Source organism: Aphelocoma coerulescens, chromosome 2, assembly GCF_041296385.1.
Source record: "Aphelocoma coerulescens isolate FSJ_1873_10779 chromosome 2, UR_Acoe_1.0, whole genome shotgun sequence".
Lineage (NCBI taxonomy): Eukaryota > Metazoa > Chordata > Aves > Passeriformes > Corvidae > Aphelocoma > Aphelocoma coerulescens.
In genome coordinates this window covers 151,793,273-151,812,527 of record NC_091015.1, presented here as the reverse complement: position 1 = coordinate 151,812,527, position 19,255 = coordinate 151,793,273, and the positions used below count along the sequence as shown (strand labels likewise).

Here is a 19,255-nt window from a genome sequence, read left to right as displayed (position 1 = left end):
AATATACACTTTTAAAACTATAGCCAAATAAGTTTCCTATACAATTAAAAAACCCAATTCCTATTTTGCCCAGTTCTTTACATTTCAACTTTGTCCTGGAAAACACACATACTTTTTCTAGCCTTTATTGATACAAATACCAAAACTTCCACTATATGTGTGGTTATTTGAAAGATTTTTAATTTCTTGGTCAGGGAAAAACATTTATAGTACATGTCTAGAACTTTTAAATAATTTTTGGATTTTCTAAGTTTCCCACTCACAGAGTAGTTCCCTTTTAACCTTCCCATCTTCCTATATCTTCTCTCTTACCACATTGGATAGGAGAAAGCTTCTGCATTCCATGACTGTATGCTAAAGTGTTCCTGTGCCAAGGAGATAGAGACATGTGAAAAGAAGATCTACAGACAAAGCAAATAAAATAACTATGAACTTTTGTGCTTTCAGTGTGCAAAAATAACTTTTTCATATATTGTTATATGATTGTGCATGTATATTTTTAAAAGTTTGTTTCTGTTCTACAGGCATAACTAAGATAGATAATCTATTGGTATTTTGTTATAAATCAGTATCTTTTTAGGCTCAATTGAAAAGACAGAAGCGAGAAATGGCAATGCCATTCTTCATTGTAATGAAGTGTTTATCATGAAGCCTAATTATAAGTATTTAAATGTGAGAGATGCTTATAGCAAACTACTGATTGGAGTACTAGTCACGCTTGTCTCTTGAGCATATACTGTGCAGCAGGAAATCCTGACACTGCATTGAGTTGATAAGGGTGTCTCTTAGAAATAAAGATGTGTTTTATAAATATTCAGGGACCTTTATCTATTCAAATAAGGCCTCTTAAAAAAAGTGTATGTGGCATCGCCTGTGTTAAAACTTGTTTCACTCCTGTCTGCTTGTGAGTCCTCCATAAGATTAGATGTCACATAGCAGTGAAGACATCCAGGTTAATTTAACAACAGTGATCAGTTAAGTAGGAAGGAACATTGGAAGGGTCTTACATGAGCACAGGGTATTTCTTACTCAGTTTCCTAAAAGCCCCTACTGTTTTCTCACACCAGAGAAAAAACAGTATGTAAATATAGCAGATATGTTGAGCATCAAGAGGAGAGATATTGAAGGAAAAAGTGACATAAGCATCAGATTTATAAATTAAATTTAAATTGACCAGTTTTTGAGCCAAATGACCAAGCAAAAGCATTGAACATAATCCTCCCTTCAAATTTGTTTCAGTTCATCTCACTTGAAAGTGGTTCTTACATTTTCTTTTTTGGGTGATTGTTAGTTTTTTTTTCATTTTCATATTTTTCTGCTGTTTGCAGTGGTGCATATAGACCAAGTATTTTTGAGAGGATTTCTTTTATGTCTTTGGAGGTTCAACTTAATTTCAACTTGACTGACCTGATAGTTGCATTACATTTATAAGGTCTGGGGCTTTTTACACCTTCTGTCTAAAGTATGCTTTTGATATAGGTGCTAAGAAAGCTAAGCAAGACTAAATGATCTGTTTCCAAGATTTCTCCTGTGTTGTATGGATTGCTGGAAAAAATAAAAAAGTGTTGGAAAGAGCAAGTTATTGCCTAGTAGCTTTTCGGCAGCATGTCATTGTGAGTTCATGTGGGAACTAACAAACCCCAAAATTTTCGGTTTTCCTGCTTCTAGGATTATCCCACTTCATTTCTGTAACTGTATTTGGTGGGAGCAGAACATCAGTAAAAGAAAACACATTTTTTAGATTTAATTTGTCTTCTTGTCTTTTGCCAGACTCTTTTAGATCTTTAGGATCAGACTCATGGGATGTAAATGCTGAAATACTGAGTTCCTCAGTACATTGGCTTTACTCATGCAGTTCTTTGAAAGGATTTTACAAAGCTGAATTAGGCATCTAAGTAAATCAGAGGGAGAATTAAGACTACCTGAAGGGTCTTTGTAAGATCCTGCTGTTAATTGTGCTTTTTAATTCTGAAAATGTTTTTCAGTAATCCATCAGAGTCCATTATAAATCAGTATGATTGATCTAAAGTCTGTCATAGCAAGAAAGCGATAAACCACTGTCAAAATACCAGACAGGTGTTTGGAATTGCTGATACCATCTAAAACAACACAAGCAAGGAGATCTCTAGCAGCACTATCACACGCAGCTTTTCCTTGCCAGGGAGAGCACACATGCTATATTTAAACAGGCATTTTGTTTTTCAGTGCTTTCTAGAAAGGATTTTTAGTTGTGGGCTTTTTTTCCCATAACTTCTGGGCCTATTTTGGGCTGAGTCTCAGCTGGCATAAAGCCACTGGAGTCAAGGGTCAAGTAATTCTATCCCTGCTTATAGACAATTGTAAGGTAGGAACTCCAGAGTATGATTCTTTCATGTTACAAAGTACCTTGATGATATTTGTACCAAATGGATCAACAAACCCTCCACATAACTTAATTGATTATTCAAAATAGCAAAATAATTTTGTGTTATAAAATAGCATATGCAATTAATATTAATCTTTATTAACAAACTGTTTCTGGCTTTTGTTTCCTGCCATACAAACCAGCTCCAGTATTTTAAATTTATTTTGCATCTTTCTAAGGAACTAACCTGAAATTTTATTATTGTATAAAGTATATAGGATAATTAATATTATTGCATTGATACTGCAAAATAGATTCGTGGAGAAAAAAAATATTGTCAGGAAAGGCACATAGTTTAAAAATATGTGTTTATATAATTTGTTTTAACTGTCTCTTAAATTTGTGCCTCTGTGTGTTCCCACAATTCCAGATTTCAGACTGAACTCAATTATGATGTTTTGGAAGTTCATGATGGACCAAACTTATTATCTCCACTTTTGGGATCTTACAATGGTACACAGGTCCCACAATTTCTGTTTAGCAGTAGCAATTTCATGTATCTTCTGTTTACAACTGATAACAGTCGTTCTAACAATGGATTCAAAATTCACTATGAAAGTAAGTAATTCTGTGTTGTATTATTTGATTTCCCCTCGCCCTCAATGCTTACCTCAGTACAGATGTCATCTTGGGTAAATTCCTGTTATTTCTCAATCTGTGAAAAATTTAGTAATGTTAAACTTCAAAATGGATGACCATTAATTTTATTTACATTTAATGTCATTGATGTACTGCTCTGTGCTTTAAGAATCAAAAGATGAAAATGAGAAGCCAATGCCTTTCTTCTGGCATCAGCTTTTATGTCTTAATATTCTTATATTTTATACAATGCATTTTTGTGTGTGTAAAATGGCATGAGATAAGAAGGATTATGCAAATCTAAGAAAATAATTGAATTAGTGTTCTGATTGATGTATCTGCAGCTCTAACTGAAGGTAGGAGAAAATGCAGTTTATATAATGACTTGAAAATCAAGAAGTGGAATTGGCTAATTAGAATTTTTAGGGTTCTAAAAGCCTGCCTATCAGATTTTTTTTCTGACATATAAATATTCTTTTGTCCGTATTATATTCATATAAACTATGCTGCAGAAATTATCTGTAGGATTTCATACTTTATGAATCATTAAAATTCCTACAAGTCGAAATATTACAATTCAATTTACATTTTGTTTTTCTAAATATAACTTCTGTTTTAATAATTCCTACTTATATGAGAAATAATATTTTTACTGTAATCACTATCTGATTTGCTTAGTAAAGGTCATAAGCACATTGTTTGTCCATTCCTTTTTCATACTTCTACTTGTTGGAATTACCACCAAAAAATTTTCAGATGTTCTTAATTTTTAACGTTATTTTTTGCAATTCTCACTATTCCTGACCACTAATGATAAGGATATTAAAAACAATATGCATGGAAGTGGTGTTGTCAGATAAAATTTGGATTGATTTGAACTCTAGTGAATGTTAAGTTCAGTCTATTTATTGAAAAAAAAATCTATTATTCCAAAATGGTTAACTGTCCTAGCATTCATCCCCAAATTTCCATTTGTATCATCATCTGCATTATGAACAAGTGATGATTTTGTTAAGTTCTCATCCATGCTGAAGTTTGAAGGAAAGTTATCTTAACACATCAGGAAAATTAGATTAAGACTGCCAGCAGCGACCACTAAATTTGTAGTACTGAATAATGTTAAATGGTAAAAATTATGCTTTTGGAATGTGAACAGAAAAAAGAGAAAATCTGCAATTCATACAAATAAATAGTGTTTCAATTAAATAAAGTTGGAAAGGAAAACTGAAATTTCTTTATAAATAAATTCTTGAATTTCATTATAAAATCCCATATTTTGTAAAATTGATCCACACCCTACAGTTCTCTTTACACTAGTGGAAAATAAAAGCTAAATTTATACTGTCAGAGAACATTGAAAATATATATTCTTAATATTTGTACACAAAATAAACAATTTTCAGCAGTTGCTTTTCTGTTTAATAGCCCCTGTTTATTCACAGAAGTCTAGTATTCTTTTTATTTTTGCTTAATTCTTACTGGTTTCTCATCTTGTATTATCCAGTACAATCCAATTCTGTTTTCATTTTTGGGCATATGAATAATAATGATCAATGGTCTCCTACTCATCATTTCTCCTCCCTTCAAATATTGTATTGAAAGCTTTTATAAGGTCTTAATTTTCATGCTATTTATATCTTTCCACGCTGAATTTCTTTGTAAGGAAGGATTTTTTTATGACTTCTGTGTAGGAATAAAAGGAACACCCATAAAAAAACTTGCACTGAATACTTATTATAATTTACTAACTTCAGTATTATTTGTAGAGGGTTGGGGTTTTTTCATTATTATTTTATAATGAACTTCTTTATATGAGCTTTTATATGAACATCTCAGTGGGAAATAATCTAAAAGGTTTCATTTTCTAGCACACATTGAAAGTCCCTTTATCAAGTCAACTTCTCTTTACTCTTTTCTGCTATTCTTTATCTTCTCAATGTCTCACATATCACATAACACTAGGTATAAGTGTGATTTATGTAAATAATTGATCTATGTAAATATTTAAAATATCAATATCAAAAGAAATGAAAATAACTTTAGCTATGCTAGCAAATTTTGATCAGGAAAATATAAAGGCTGAAAAGAAGAATTTTGATTATCAAATCATCAATTTTTGGTCATCAAAACTTTTCAATATCAGCATCAGGTACAAAATCATTTGATGTTACTGAGACAGCATCAAACTGAATTATGTGATCTTTTTCTTATTTTTTTCTGCAGCAGTGGCAGGATTCAAATTGTGATCCATATCTTATAATGGTAACACAGAGAAGAATAGTGGAAAGATAATTCACTGTAAATGTGTAATAGTGAAGCCTTCACTCATATCAGAAGAAATTACTTAATTAATTAAAAAAAAATCTACAGTTTATTTAACTTTCTTTTTTTTTTTTTTTTTTCTTTATTAAATCTAGGTGTAACTGTTAATACTTACTCTTGCTTGGATCCTGGCATACCAGTGCATGGACGTCGTTATGGACATGACTTCTCTATAGGTTCCACCGTCTCATTTAGTTGTGATCCAGGTTATAGACTGAGTCATGAGGAGCCTTTATTATGTGAAAAAAATCACTGGTGGAGTCACCCACTCCCAACTTGTGATGGTAAGGATTAATAGATTTAGTAGAGAGTACTTTAAAATATACAAATTTTGCCAAACTGTTATTAGCCAAAATGAGCTAAATGCCAGAGCCTGTAAAACCTATATTTTTAGGAAGGAAAAGAATAGTTACAAGAAATAAATGTCATATATCTCTGTGATGAGACATATAATCATAAAAGCAGAGAATGATATCTAGTTATTTAATTCTGCAGATTACTGAAGGTATGTCTATTTGAATTGATGTAACTGTGACCTAACTGATTGCAAAATTTGTGTATATCTTATTGTAAAGCACTTATTACAGCCTACAAATATTTTTGTTTGGGTATCCATCTATGGACACAGATTGCTGACATACAAAACATGAAATGAAGTTTATTTGTACCTGACTCAAAAACTGCATTTTCTCCTGTTTCATGGTGATCATTGTGTTTCTAGCTTGTTAACAGAACTTGACACCCTTCAATCACCGTGAGAATTTATTAGGGCCACATTATATCTGATGATTATTAAACTAGACAAAAGTGGGATCAACTAACAGGTCTCCACCATATCATTAAATCTGAAAAATTACCTAATATTTTCAGTTCTCTCTTGTAATCTGAATTGTTCATTTTAATATTTTCCCAGTTGGGGTCATATCAAATATATGTAATATTAAGAAAGTAGATTGTAATGTTCATTAAATTACGTTATTTAAGATGTTTGCTCCTTAAAACAGTTTCCCTCCTTGGAGCATGATACATTTTTTTGATGTTAAAAATGTTTTTAGGAATAATATAACTATTTAATTCTAGGGTAGTATTTAACCAAAGAAAGTCTCCTGAGTTTTTATGAGGTACAGAATATACATGATATTGTATTTTTCTGATACAGTTCTTAGTGTCTCAGGACACTAATTTTGAAAGAAAAATATGAATGAAGCTTGATGAAGAAGCTCACTGAACCATGCGTGATTTGCCATATGGAAAACTATTCATTTCCACTGTATTACTTTCTTTAAAAAATTGTAGGGATTTCCTTGGCCTTCACATTGTTTAGTTAGGAAATGCTTTGGGTTTTTAGATTTCAGTAAGTTGAAAGTGTCAGTATATGACAATACTCAAAATTTGTGGTGGTAGAAAGGGGTAAGAATGATCACATGCCTGAAAGTGGCCCTCTGTAGTTCTTCAAGCCCATTTTCTAAAAGGTTCTGCACTTCAGTCAGGCTGTTGCAATGAAGAATTGCAGAGCTCCCACGGTTTGCAGTCAGGGAGACTATATTTTGCTGAATAGGCCACAAAACTAAGATGTGTTTTCTCGTGGTCATAGGCACTAGATGGTGACCATGTAAAACACTATGAACAAACTCCCTATGAATACTGTGCTCTGTTGTGAAATAAACTTACATAAGATAAATTTCTTCTTAAAGATGCTGAACTAGTATACAATTCATTAAGTAAATGAGGTTTCTTTTCCTCCAGAGCACATTGCTAAATGGCAATTGTCCATTCAATAAATATGCTTTAAAGGTAGGATTTAGTACACTTATTCTACTAAATTTAATCAGTTTATGGTCGATATAATTTTGATTTCATTGCTGAATTTCTTCTCTGGGGGAATGTTTTTTAAAGCAATCCAGAGCCCTTGAACCCCAGAGAAAATAGGGCATTTCCTAAATGGGCTGTTCTTTGCATAAACTACAAATATGGGTTTGTATTAATCATACCACTAATAAACACACCAGTCACTATTACTGCACATTCAATATGTTACTCTGATGGTTTCTGAGGAGACAAGTTCTTTTTTGATTGTTCTTTTTGATATTTTCATCTCTTTTTTATAATTACATTATGTAGTGATGTGAAGACAGGCCATGATAATTGTGCAGATAGGTCATGACAACTCACAAGTTTGTGTAGTTTGGAGAAATGAGTAAAAAAGGAAAAGTTTTAGACTTCTTCAAGCAAGTTCTTCCTCAAAGAACATGGTGTTGACTGAAATTCTATTCTTTGAAGGAAAGTAATTTTTTCATTATGTGTTTGATGTTGCACAGATAAACGTCTCCAAAAAAAGAGCTAAAATAGATGGTTATGATCTTTGCTGAGAAAATATTGCTTGTATTGCATTTATACCATTCCCATCTACTAACTATATATGACTCACTTTTTACCTATGTATCTGGAAAGCTCTGAACTTTTTAACTGTAATCACCACCCCGTGCTTAACAAAAAGGACCAAATTTTATCTTATAATGTCCCTTCTATACAAATACTCTAAGAGAATTTTGCTTTTAAGCTTTGAAGATATGTGAGGAACCCTCCCTATTCTACCCAGTATACGAATTATTGGAATAATCCCATCAAAAATTACAGGAAAATTAATGTAAAAGTTAGATATCTAATTAAGAGTGTAAAGTGCTCTTTATTCCCTTCATCATAACATGAAATTGAATGCCAATAGATAATCCTTATTCATTATTTGAATTAAAAATAAATATTGTCGTTCAACCTGATCATCATTTACTTAAGAAAATTAATAAATAGAATGAAAATAATTCAAGCAAGATAAAAAAACCTTTAATGCTTATATTGGAAACCCCTAGATGTCCAAATGAATTAGCAAATATGACTTACGTGACATATATGAGGAACGTATTCAGGGAATAATGCAGAGGTGTTACCTCCTTTCTGTTGACATCTCTAAAATAAAAATAATGCTTCCATTAAAACATAGATGTTAAAAAACCTGCATCAAATATTCAGTGTGGTAGAGGCCAGAATTGGAAATGGAGAGCACGTCTGGTCTATTTTAGATTTAAATAAGAAGGTAAAAATGCAAGTTTATATTGTGAGTAATCTAGGCTACACTAGTTTCTATTAAACTAGTCTCTTGTGGAATATAACTCAAGTCCAAGGTTTCTTTCTTGAAGCTGAATATGTTAATTTGATGTCCATATCCTTATTTATTTACCCCTGCTGAACTACATCCCATTTTAAGATGCATTACATTTTCTATAATTTGGGAAGACAAATGCTGATATTTCTTGGTCTATAAAACACAGTATGTAAGATTCAAACTCTAATTCACTGTTTCAATAATTGCAAACTATTTTATATGCCACTTTTATTATTCAATTGCACAATAAATGAAAATCATCTCAGAAATAAATTCTTAGTTGCAAGTTAGAGTCAATTAAGCAAATGAATGTAATGAGGCCTCTGTGTGTTTGTTCATATATATATTTGTATTTAGACTTATATATACAAAAACATATTTCCATATAAAGAGATTTTTTCTTTTTTTTCTTTGCACTTCTTTCTAAACTAGCATGTGTCATTAGTCTTCTTTGATGATGCTTGAAATCTAAAATGAATTGTTATTACTAATCAATTATAATTGTGTGTTTTCTCTTCTCATTACTTCTGAAAACTAAATAGTTTTCAATTATTTGTATTAACAACAAATTGGACTTAGGGAAAAAAGTTGTGGTTTTTTTCTGAAAGCTTGTCTTCATCGTAAGAGTATTTTATCTTTCCAGAAAACATTGAGATAGATCACTATATGTTAGTGTTTGAGTTGTGGTTAGTGATCTATGGCTAGTCTCTTGAAAAATCTCTACCTAAGAAAATGATCGGTGATACCATTTGAAAATGTGAAAAATGCTGATTTCACAGACATCACAATCTTCAATCAGGCTCAAAAAGCAAAACAGTGGTGTTTTTTTGCTGAATTACTAGTGAACACTCTATGTTGAAATACATTGAAAAATGCATTTATATATATCTTTATCCATTTTTATATGTATATATATATGTATTATTTTCACTTGATTTATTAAAATAACTGATATGTTTTCTTGATATTTTCTGTCTTTTTTGGATATGGGCACCCCCTTCCTCTCACATCCAGATTTCTTGACATTTCGTATCACCATAGTCTTCATAACTCTGAGACTGACTTGTGTTACATAAAAACCAAATAGTTTTAAATAGATAGTATATTGTATTTGTAGAGCTCAGGTGACAGCAAACATAATCAGTCGTTGTTGAGTTTTATTGCAACGTATAAAAAGCAAAATTTAAGAGGGTTTCCTAAGCTAGCTATACAGGATGCCACCTGCAGGAAGAGAATATACAAACTGACTTTGGCAGTAAAATATAAATATGTTAAAACCAGAACAGAGGGAAAGAACAAATGGAAATAAATAATAATGGAAATAAAATGGAAAGAACAAACAAACAAACAAACAAATATAAGCAAACATGTCAAAATCTAATGTGAAGTGTCCTAGCAATATGTTTCTGTAGCATAGCTGCTTGACAAGACAGCTAAGTACTTGCAATTGTTAATGCAGGGATTTTAGAGGTGGAAAACATATCTTACTGAAGTAGATTAAAAAAAGTCTTATTACTGATCAAAAATCATAGATTCTTAAGTGGTTTGCCAGCCTACCCCAGTGAGCCCCAAAAAGGAATAAAACATAATGACAGTTTAGCAGAAGATCAAATGGGTAAAAATAGATCATGAATAAATTTAAGCTAGAAATTATTAGGCTATTTCTAGTATTGCAAGATTGATTTCCTATAACAGTTTTATAGCAGTATGAAATATGGCCTGAAGTGGAACCTTACTATGAATGACACAAGTCAAGTGTTTTTATTACAATTATTCATGTACTTTAGGGATGAAGCACAGCCTGCTATCTCCCACTGAGACATGAGTATCCTGACTAAAGATTCTGAAATTGTTTGGGCCAAAAATTGCTTTCAATATATATTGGGCCATTTTCTAATCTAGGCTTGCTGGCTGTCACTTTTGTGATTGATCATGTTACTGAGAAAAATGAATGCATTTGCAACAAAAAAAAGTGTCACTAATCAACCTAATATTGTAAGAATTTATTTCAGCTGAACATCTGATGTAGTCACCAAACTCCACTATTAAATTAGAGTCTTCATTCATAGTTATCCAAAACTTGCTTCTTAAATTGTTACATCATTTCTGATCACCACAGTGCTATGAAGGTGCTTTATACTATACTTCCAGGTACCTATCTGTATTTCATACAGTCACTTTTATGTTTTGTTCTCTTTACTTTTTCTTCTTTTGTTCTTGTTGTTTTGTATTTAGTTTTGAGGTCTTTTGTTTTGTTTTTATATTTTGTTTCTCACTATTTGGAAACAGTAATGCAGGCATGTCTTGATTTAGCTTCTCTGATTGCATAAAAAAATAAATTTTTAATTAGTCTGTTAATATAATTTTCCATTTTCTACATTAGAAATCAAAAATAGTGCTTCAGTAATTTGCTTAAGTATTCATTCTACTTTTGCTCTTTCCTAGATTCCATCTCTGTGTAATTAGATAAAGTGAAAGAAAGGTAGAATTTGGAAATATGCGTGTTTATCCTTTGCTGTTCTTATTTTTATGTGCTTCTGTTTTCCTTTGCACTCTGAAAAACAGTCAGATACTAGTAGTGATATTACATGCTTGGGCTGCTAGCCATCTTATCAGGGCCAGTTGCATATCTACTATTTCAGATTTGTCAACTTGGCTTTATTTTCTAAAAGGCTGGTCCCTTGATGTCTTTTTCTGCCATCTGCTAGACTTCATAGAGTTACACTGAGGGCCTGATGGCATGCCATAGATGTTTTGTCACTATTTGCATTCCTGAAAGGTTTTCCAAACACCCCCTGTAAAATATATTATTTGTTTGGTCTATATCCCGTGATTATAAAAACTGACTGTATTTTTTTTATTTAATGGATGAAGTAGCTTACTATCAGAAGCTCCAATAACATGCAGTCACAGCCCTGATTATGTTTTGCTAATGTCTAAATATAGCAAGATCAGATGATAGGGTGGCAGTGTTTGCCTTCACTGTCTCTTCATCAGAGAAGTAAGGAGGAAAATTAATATGGAAGGAGGTTATTTGCCTGTGGCAACAATGAAGAGATTGGGCAATTGTGGTCCTAAAATGCCTTATTTCAGCCTATAGTACAGGATTTGCAAATTTCCATCTTACAACTAGGCCAACAAAGGCTAGAAAGTTGGCAGGAGAAATAGCACATACAAAGCAATCAGGAGGCTATCCAGAGAAGTAAGCATGTTTAAAACAGAAATATAGTTAGTTAAAATGATGAGACAAATTTTAGCTAGGCAAGATAGGGCAGTCTTCATCCTAGGATATAGGATGAAATTCCATTTCAGATTTATAAAAAAAGTGTTATTAAGTGTATACTTCGTTTAGTGCCCTGAACACAGTGATGGTATGCAGGGCCATAACCTCATTATGAAAAATAATTGATCTTTATAAAAACATTCCACAGTACTACTGAAATGTCTGGAAAATGCTTGTATTTCATTGACACAAATGTCTGCTTAGGTACAGGGTGAGATAGAAGGTACATTCTGGATAGTCTTTTGATTCCCTGTCTGCTGTATCCTCAAATCAGTTATGAATGTATATCTACACAGAAAATTGTGACATGTCAATATATTCATTCTCAAATATATAACATTAAAAGCAAAGGGATAATGGGTATAGCTTCCATCATTTATTCCATCTGTATAGCAGAAATTGCCATAAGTAGCATAAATATCAAGATATAGCAGAAGAAACAGCATGATGCATTAAATCACTTAGCATCTTTCTCCTGAAGTATGTGGATGTTGGAGCACATACTGAAAGGCCAAACTACTCTCCCCTTTACGAGTCATACTGTTGAGTGCTGCCATTAGTACTTGCTACTGGTGTTACAAGATGGGTAGGAGCAGATTAAACCAGCTAGTGCAGGTGGGGCAGCATCTCTTAGAAAGAGTCATTGCTCTTCCAGCCTGAGACAGGCTCCTTCCCTCACGCTCATTGCTGTGGTGGCAGGGTGGTAAGCCTGCAATATGAGCAATAAATAGGTGAGTGACAGTTTATAGAACAAGAAGGGGGTTTGATATTTGTATCAACTGGAATTACAGACAAGTAGCTGCCATTTACATCTCTCCAAACCTGCCTTTCAAGACCTTTAACATGTGCTAAAGAGAAGAGAAGACTTTGTGTTCATTATTTTGGAAAGACTGCTCATATGGAGAACTGCAATCAAATTTACTAGAATGGTCTAGATTATTTGACATGAATCTAGTGCCAGTAGTTCACGTTGACTGGACTGTTTTTCTTTATTCTAAAATATTTCTAGAAAATAATTTTGGTAGTGTGTATAATTAGGCTAAGGATAATAAAAGGAATAGATGCTTTTAATCTTGAGGAAAATAGAACTACTCATTTGTTTTATAATGTATGCCCTTCTGAGATAATCTATATTCACAGAACTCTGATGTAATAACTTGGTACTGAATTTTAATAACTATTATTGATATACAATAATTCTAAGGTACAATAACTCTTCCTTGCTAAAAATTACTTGATTAATGTTGTATTTCAAAAACCCTGGAATAGAAAATCATTGAACTATAAATTTTTGCAAGTGTTGTAATGACTAAATTTTTGTATTTTGCATTAATTCAAGATGTAGCTTAACTTTTGTATTGCTCAACTACTGATTACTTTTATGAAGTTGCTAAGGAAACTATAGAAATGCTTATTCTTATATCGGAACCTGTCATTATCACTAACATCATAGATATAAACCCATAACCAATAGTTATAATTACATACACGAAATCATGTCAACCTTCCCTGCACAAATATTTCAAGTAAATAATTCAATAGCCAAGACACACCATTTTAGCTCTCCAACCTTGGCTTCTGCTTAAGTGATATTGTTTGGCTCTGTATCATCTGCCTTCATCTCTGCTGAACTTAACGACTTTCACAGACTCTCCAGAAAACATGAAAAAACAGCTAATGAAACTTGATTTTGGTTCTCTTATGTATATTAAACACATATGAATTATTGATTGCATTTCATTTTATATTATATAAAAATGGCCTGTAGTTATATTTGAAGTTGCTAAATCATTTGAGTAACTACTTTTAAGTAATTTTAAAGGCAGAAATTTTTAGGTCTTCTCACATTTTCTCTTATCTGTATGTTTATTATTATTATTATTATTATTATTTTCTTTATTTCTAGCTTTATGTGGTGGAGATGTTAGAGGACCTAGTGGAACAATTTTATCCCCAGGTTATCCTGATCTATATCCAAATTCACTGAATTGCACATGGACTGTGGATGTTACCCACGGGAAAGGTAAATAAATCCTTTTCTCTTTTTCCATCTTTTTTTTTTCTTTTTAAATATATGTAAGTCCAGTATTCTGTGCTCTAGGACTAGACCTAAGTTAGCACCAAAGCACTGGGATTTGCATTCCTGTTTTTTGGGTTTGTTAAATTTTCTTGTAGTAACTCCTAGAATTCCAGAAGTGGACTAGGTCCTTATACTTCCCACAGAATGAAAAGTCAGTGAGAAAGAATTATACAATGACTGATCACAGAAGCTCAAGGACTGGAAGCTTTTAAGGAGAGGAAGTTATTTCTTCAAGGTAGATTTTAGGAAAAAGCTGTAATACTGATTTTAACTCTTCTCTGAGAGGTTAAATAATGCTTAGGACACAATGCTTAGGAAGCTGTAATTTCCAGGCAGCAAAGTTTCCTAGAAATAATGTGTCATAGTTGCTTTCCAATGAGAGGTTTTGGTAATAGATGAGATGGATCATACTTTTAGGTTTTTGTTGGTATTTTATATCAAATGTGGGAACAACTGCATAGTACTCTTGTGCTATGGGTGGAAAGAGCTAGAGAGGCATAAGATTTAATGTTAGGGGAAGGAGACAGAGATAGATGTCGTGAGAGAAATTGAATACAAAGAGCGTAAACTGGTAAGAACACAAAAAAGAGAATTATATTGTGATACTGGCAAGAATACAGAAAAATAAATGAAAGGCAGAAGAGGGAAGACAAGTTCAATTCTGAATTTCATCAATGTTCTCTGTGAGGGCATGAAATGTGACAAAGTATGCTGATGATGTATTCCTCTAAGAAAGAGTTATTGATAACATAAAAATAAGATTTCACATATAGAGAATTGTGCTGATCTGTGATCCCCTTATTCTATTTTGTACAAATAGTGTGATAGTTCCTCATCTAGATGTTAAATCACTCTGACTGGTTGTCCCATTTAAAACTCCTTAAAGCGTTAAAGTGGCAAAGTGTATCTCAAAATTATTGCTCCATCTGTTCCATAGTCTCTCTTATTACCAAGTGGTGCCATTGTGTCAATGTAATTCGATTCTAAATATCCACAGTGAAAAAGGCTCCTGAACTTACTGATGCTACATCACATGCTACATTTGCCCTTGTTACTTCTTGGGATGATATATGGCTTTTAGAGTTGTGGGAATATAAGGGACTGTGCATCTTTTCTTCTGGATATTCAAGAAAGATTAATAGAAAGTATAAAGAAACTGTTAGACCTGTAGTCATTTATCTTGCACTCTGTCTGAGAAGTCATTGAATAACTGCACAAGCTTTATAATATGAGAATCAAAGGCAAGTAGCAGAGATGGAGTTTAGCTTCATGGAGTAATACTTGACAGAAAATAATGTGAATTCTACAGAAAAAAAGAGGTCAGATTAAGCCACATTTTTCAGGATTCTTAAAAGACATTTTATTGACACTCATTTTTCTTAATTAAAAATGTAAGTATGAAGAAAAGTCTGGGGAAGTTTTGGTTGGGTTTTTTTTGTTGTTTTCTTTTTCAGAAAATGAAGTAGCTTTTTTGTGGTTTATCTTTTTCCTTAAAACCTCAGCTAGAGAAGTACTTAAAAGTTAGGATGAATAAAAGCTGAAATTCTCAATGTTATAACATTTTATGTGAGGCTGTTAAGAAAGCCCACCATATATAATGAGACTCCTGAGAAAACAAATTTACAGAACTAAAACATGCAGGGGAAGATATTATATTACAAATAAGGTTATTTATAAGCACATATACACTGATGAATATATGCACACATATTTATAGACTCACATTCTTGTTTGATTCAATGTCATGAAATGTTACAATCCTGGGGCAGAGTAGCTGGAAAGCTGCTCAGTGGAAAAAGACCTGAGGGTGCTGGTTGACAGCGGCTGAACATGATCCAGCAGGGAGCCCAGGTGGCCAAGAAGGCCAATGCCATCCTGGCTTGTATTAGAAATCGTATGGCCAGCAGGACCAGGGCAATGATTGTATCTCTGTACTCAACACTGGTTGTCCTGTGTCCATTTCTGGGCCCCTCAGTACAAGAAGACATTGAGATGCTGTAGCATGTCTAAAGTTTGGACATTAGGAGAAGATTTCTTCATGGAAGGAGTTATCAAGCATTGGAACAGGCTGCCCAGGGAAGTGACGTCCCTGAAGCTATGTAGAAAAACATGTAGATGTGGCACTTAAGGACATGGTTTAATGGTGGACTTGGCAGTGCTGGATTAGTGGTTAGACTCAATGATCTTAGAGATCTTTTCCAACCTAAATGACCTATGATTCTGTAAATTTTATATTATCACATGGAAATGTCATTAAGGAAAAACATTAAGTATGAATACAATGTCACAATTTGACTTGGACATTTTTGATTTATGCTGCTCAAAGAGCTGCTGGAAAAAATTATAGAGTGGGTATTTGCTCTGAGTAGGAAATAGTGTGTGAAATCCTCATACTTTGTATATGTTGGCAAAAAGCTATTAATTCTTTAAGCTCTTCCTGTTGTATTGCATGAGGAAGATAGCTCTCCTTTTATGACAGTAAGTCACAGGCTTACTTAATTTAAATTTCTAACACTAAAGTTCTATGTCAGTGAGCTAGTCAGTTAGGATACTTCTGTATTTAATGGAGAAATGCATATATCTTCAGGATATGAGTCATTGCACCCTGAATAGGTATCTAAAGCAGATAGAATGAACTATCCTCTGAAGGCACCTGTTTATCATCTAATGTCCGGGGGGTTAATACAGTCCCCAGAGGAAGTGTCTATGGGGAGACTGAGTGACTAAGTTTTACATACTAAGTTTTACCATTTAGAAAAAATTAATCCCATACACATAAATGGGTTATTTTAATGAGAAGGAAAAAAACCCTTTTTTTCTGGAGATCTCATTTTCTGCTCTATTTCATGTCTAGCGTAATTTCAACTTCAGAAACTCGAGGAGTATCTTCTACTGGCTACTAACTAGTGAGATCATTTTTACTTTAGACTATTTTGGGTTTTTTTACCAGAAAGTTTTGTAGTTTCATGTCAGACTGCCAAGAAAAAGTATATAACTTGTAGCTCCAGAATGCTGTGAGGTACTTTCTTATACATACATCTTTATGTTGCAACTTCATACTGATACTACGTAATAACAGGTAATTAAATACATAGATTTAGTTATGATGTATATTTTATGTCCGGATATGTTGTGTTGCTAGGAAAATGTTTCTGTGTTTGTATATATTGTTTTAAATAATAATATTGCAATACAAATATACGTGTTTTTAATTTTACTCTTTAAGTGCATCTAAAGTTTCAGAATTAATTTTTCAGTTGTGTTCATGTGGACCAGCATTATGATTCTTGAATGTCCATTACAACTTGATATAATTTTCTTTCATTTTTAAAAAAAATTCTTAACTAGAGAACATTTATTTTAAATATAGTTAATATGTCAATTAATTACTATTATGAAGAGAAAAGGAAACACCTATTGACAATAATTATTGCATTTAGTCTGTGATTAGAATGCAATTTAAATATATGGTGAAATGAAATTTGCGGAGTATCAGTGGTATGTTTTAAAACATTTATTATTAGATCAGTTAATTTACCCATCCCCCAACAGTCTGGATTGTAACATTGAGAAGAGACATTTTACAGTGTCATGTCTTCCTATCTTCATTTCAGATTTTAAATATTCCCCTTATAAAGAAAGCACATGTGAGGCAGAATGAGAAGGAATCTACCTGAACATATCTTTTAAAATTCTTCCCCGGAGAAGACACAATCTGTCACACAGCATATATTAATGTGATTAGAATATTTTCTGAAGAAAACTAAATTGTACAGCTACTGCTGGAATATACCTTGGGGTTTTGCTTAGAAATGTCACGGCAATCTGGAAAATTGATTGAAACATTCCCTTGAGTTAAACCTTGAGTCTGATGTTTGAACAATACTCAGTGAAGCTCAGCTGTGATTCACAGGAATTTCATTATTTTGGGTTACTACCATAAAATTTTCTTTGGCATTTCTGATTTTGTTGTTTCAGTATATATGCATGCACGAAAAAGGCCAAAATTAATTTGGACTGCAGTAAATGCAACAAATATGAGCTGAATTTCAGTCTTATTCTGTATATATCACATGGGTCTTTTTAAGAGCTCCTTTCATGTCAAATCAGCACTGTGTCGTACATGAACTAAGTTAAAAATCCCAGACATTTAAGAATTTATTAATTCCAAAGATAAATTTATATACATTAGTTCAAAAGATATCCAACCCAATCTCAATTCCAGAATTCTGTGTGTGATTTTTGCCAATTTATTTTCACACAATCTCAGAGAATGAAAAAGGATGATCAAAATAGATGAATGGCTTTGCTCATGTAATTAGTAAATTAAGAATTTTTAACAGACAGAATAAATCTTTTGGATTATTTATTTTTACTAAAAGCATAAAATAATATTCTATCCAGTAATTTCTATATCAGTGCTACTAAGTAAGAATGTGTTTTTCTGGATCCAGAGGGAGAATGTGATGTGCATGGAGTTTTAAGAAGATAAGGAGGCATCTACTTGAAAAAGTTCTGAATGGTTCTCCAGTCTCTTTAAAGGGAAGGAAAAGATAGAGGTCTCCAAGATCCAAGGTTTTTATCTGATTGCTTCCATCTGTATGTCCAGCTGATGGCAAGACTGAGCATGTATTCCAAAGATGCCAATATGCACATATGCCAAAGATGCCAATACATATGGCTGGTCACACAGATTAACAACGACAGAGACAAGTGTCTTATTGGCACACATAGAAACACTAACAGCTCTGAAACATGAACAGCACAGGCAACCAAATTTCTCCATCCAGGCTGAGGGGAAAAGGAGTTTGTTAAAAGTGACACTCACACGCACATGCATGTACTCCTCCAACCTTCCATATTCTGACCCAGGAGCTGGACTCTAGATTCCATTCCTACTAGGTGCTGCCTGCTCTGTGACCAATGGCCTTTTTTCCAGTCTTTCCCTGATCTGATCCTGCTCCCCAGACAGTCCATACTAATATCCAGTATTGGTCACCCATGTGCTCACACTCTGGACAGAATATACATTTGCTCACCAGTCAGGAATAGAGAACAGGCTGTGCTGGTTTGGTGCAGGCATTAGTGAGAGAGTCTTAAGCCTCTCTCTTTTCCCACACTTTTTTCACTCTTACCTAGCATAACCCCTTCCCTTATCTTCCTTTGGCCCAAAATATCTCACAAAAAGTTTTGAGGTCTCCAACTACCATTTTAAAAAATCTCATCTTCAGTTTTACATAATCTCACAAATTCCCTCAACTACTCCACAGTAAATTTCTAATTTTCATAAAACCCAAGATAGTATATTGTCCCCCATTATCATCAAGTACTAAGTTCTAATTTGACTGCTTTAGATTATGGTGATACATTTAATTTACCATCAGACAGAAACATAAGAATTCTGGTCTTTGTTAGTACCTCCACTTA

At 33.0% G+C, this 19,255-nt stretch overlaps 1 protein-coding gene across 3 annotated transcripts in view; it reads left to right on the top strand.

The window, feature by feature from the left end:
* Window positions 1–19,255, top strand: part of CSMD3 (CUB and Sushi multiple domains 3) — a 613,476-nt gene that overhangs the window by 367,584 nt on the left and 226,637 nt on the right. For all 3 annotated transcript variants that reach the window (XM_069006042.1, XM_069006041.1, XM_069006040.1), the window contains 3 exons: window positions 2,775–2,962; window positions 5,401–5,589; window positions 13,655–13,771. In XM_069006042.1, the coding sequence (XP_068862143.1) occupies window positions 2,775–2,962; window positions 5,401–5,589; window positions 13,655–13,771 (494 nt within the window). The remainder of the gene's footprint in view (window positions 1–2,774; window positions 2,963–5,400; window positions 5,590–13,654; window positions 13,772–19,255) is intronic.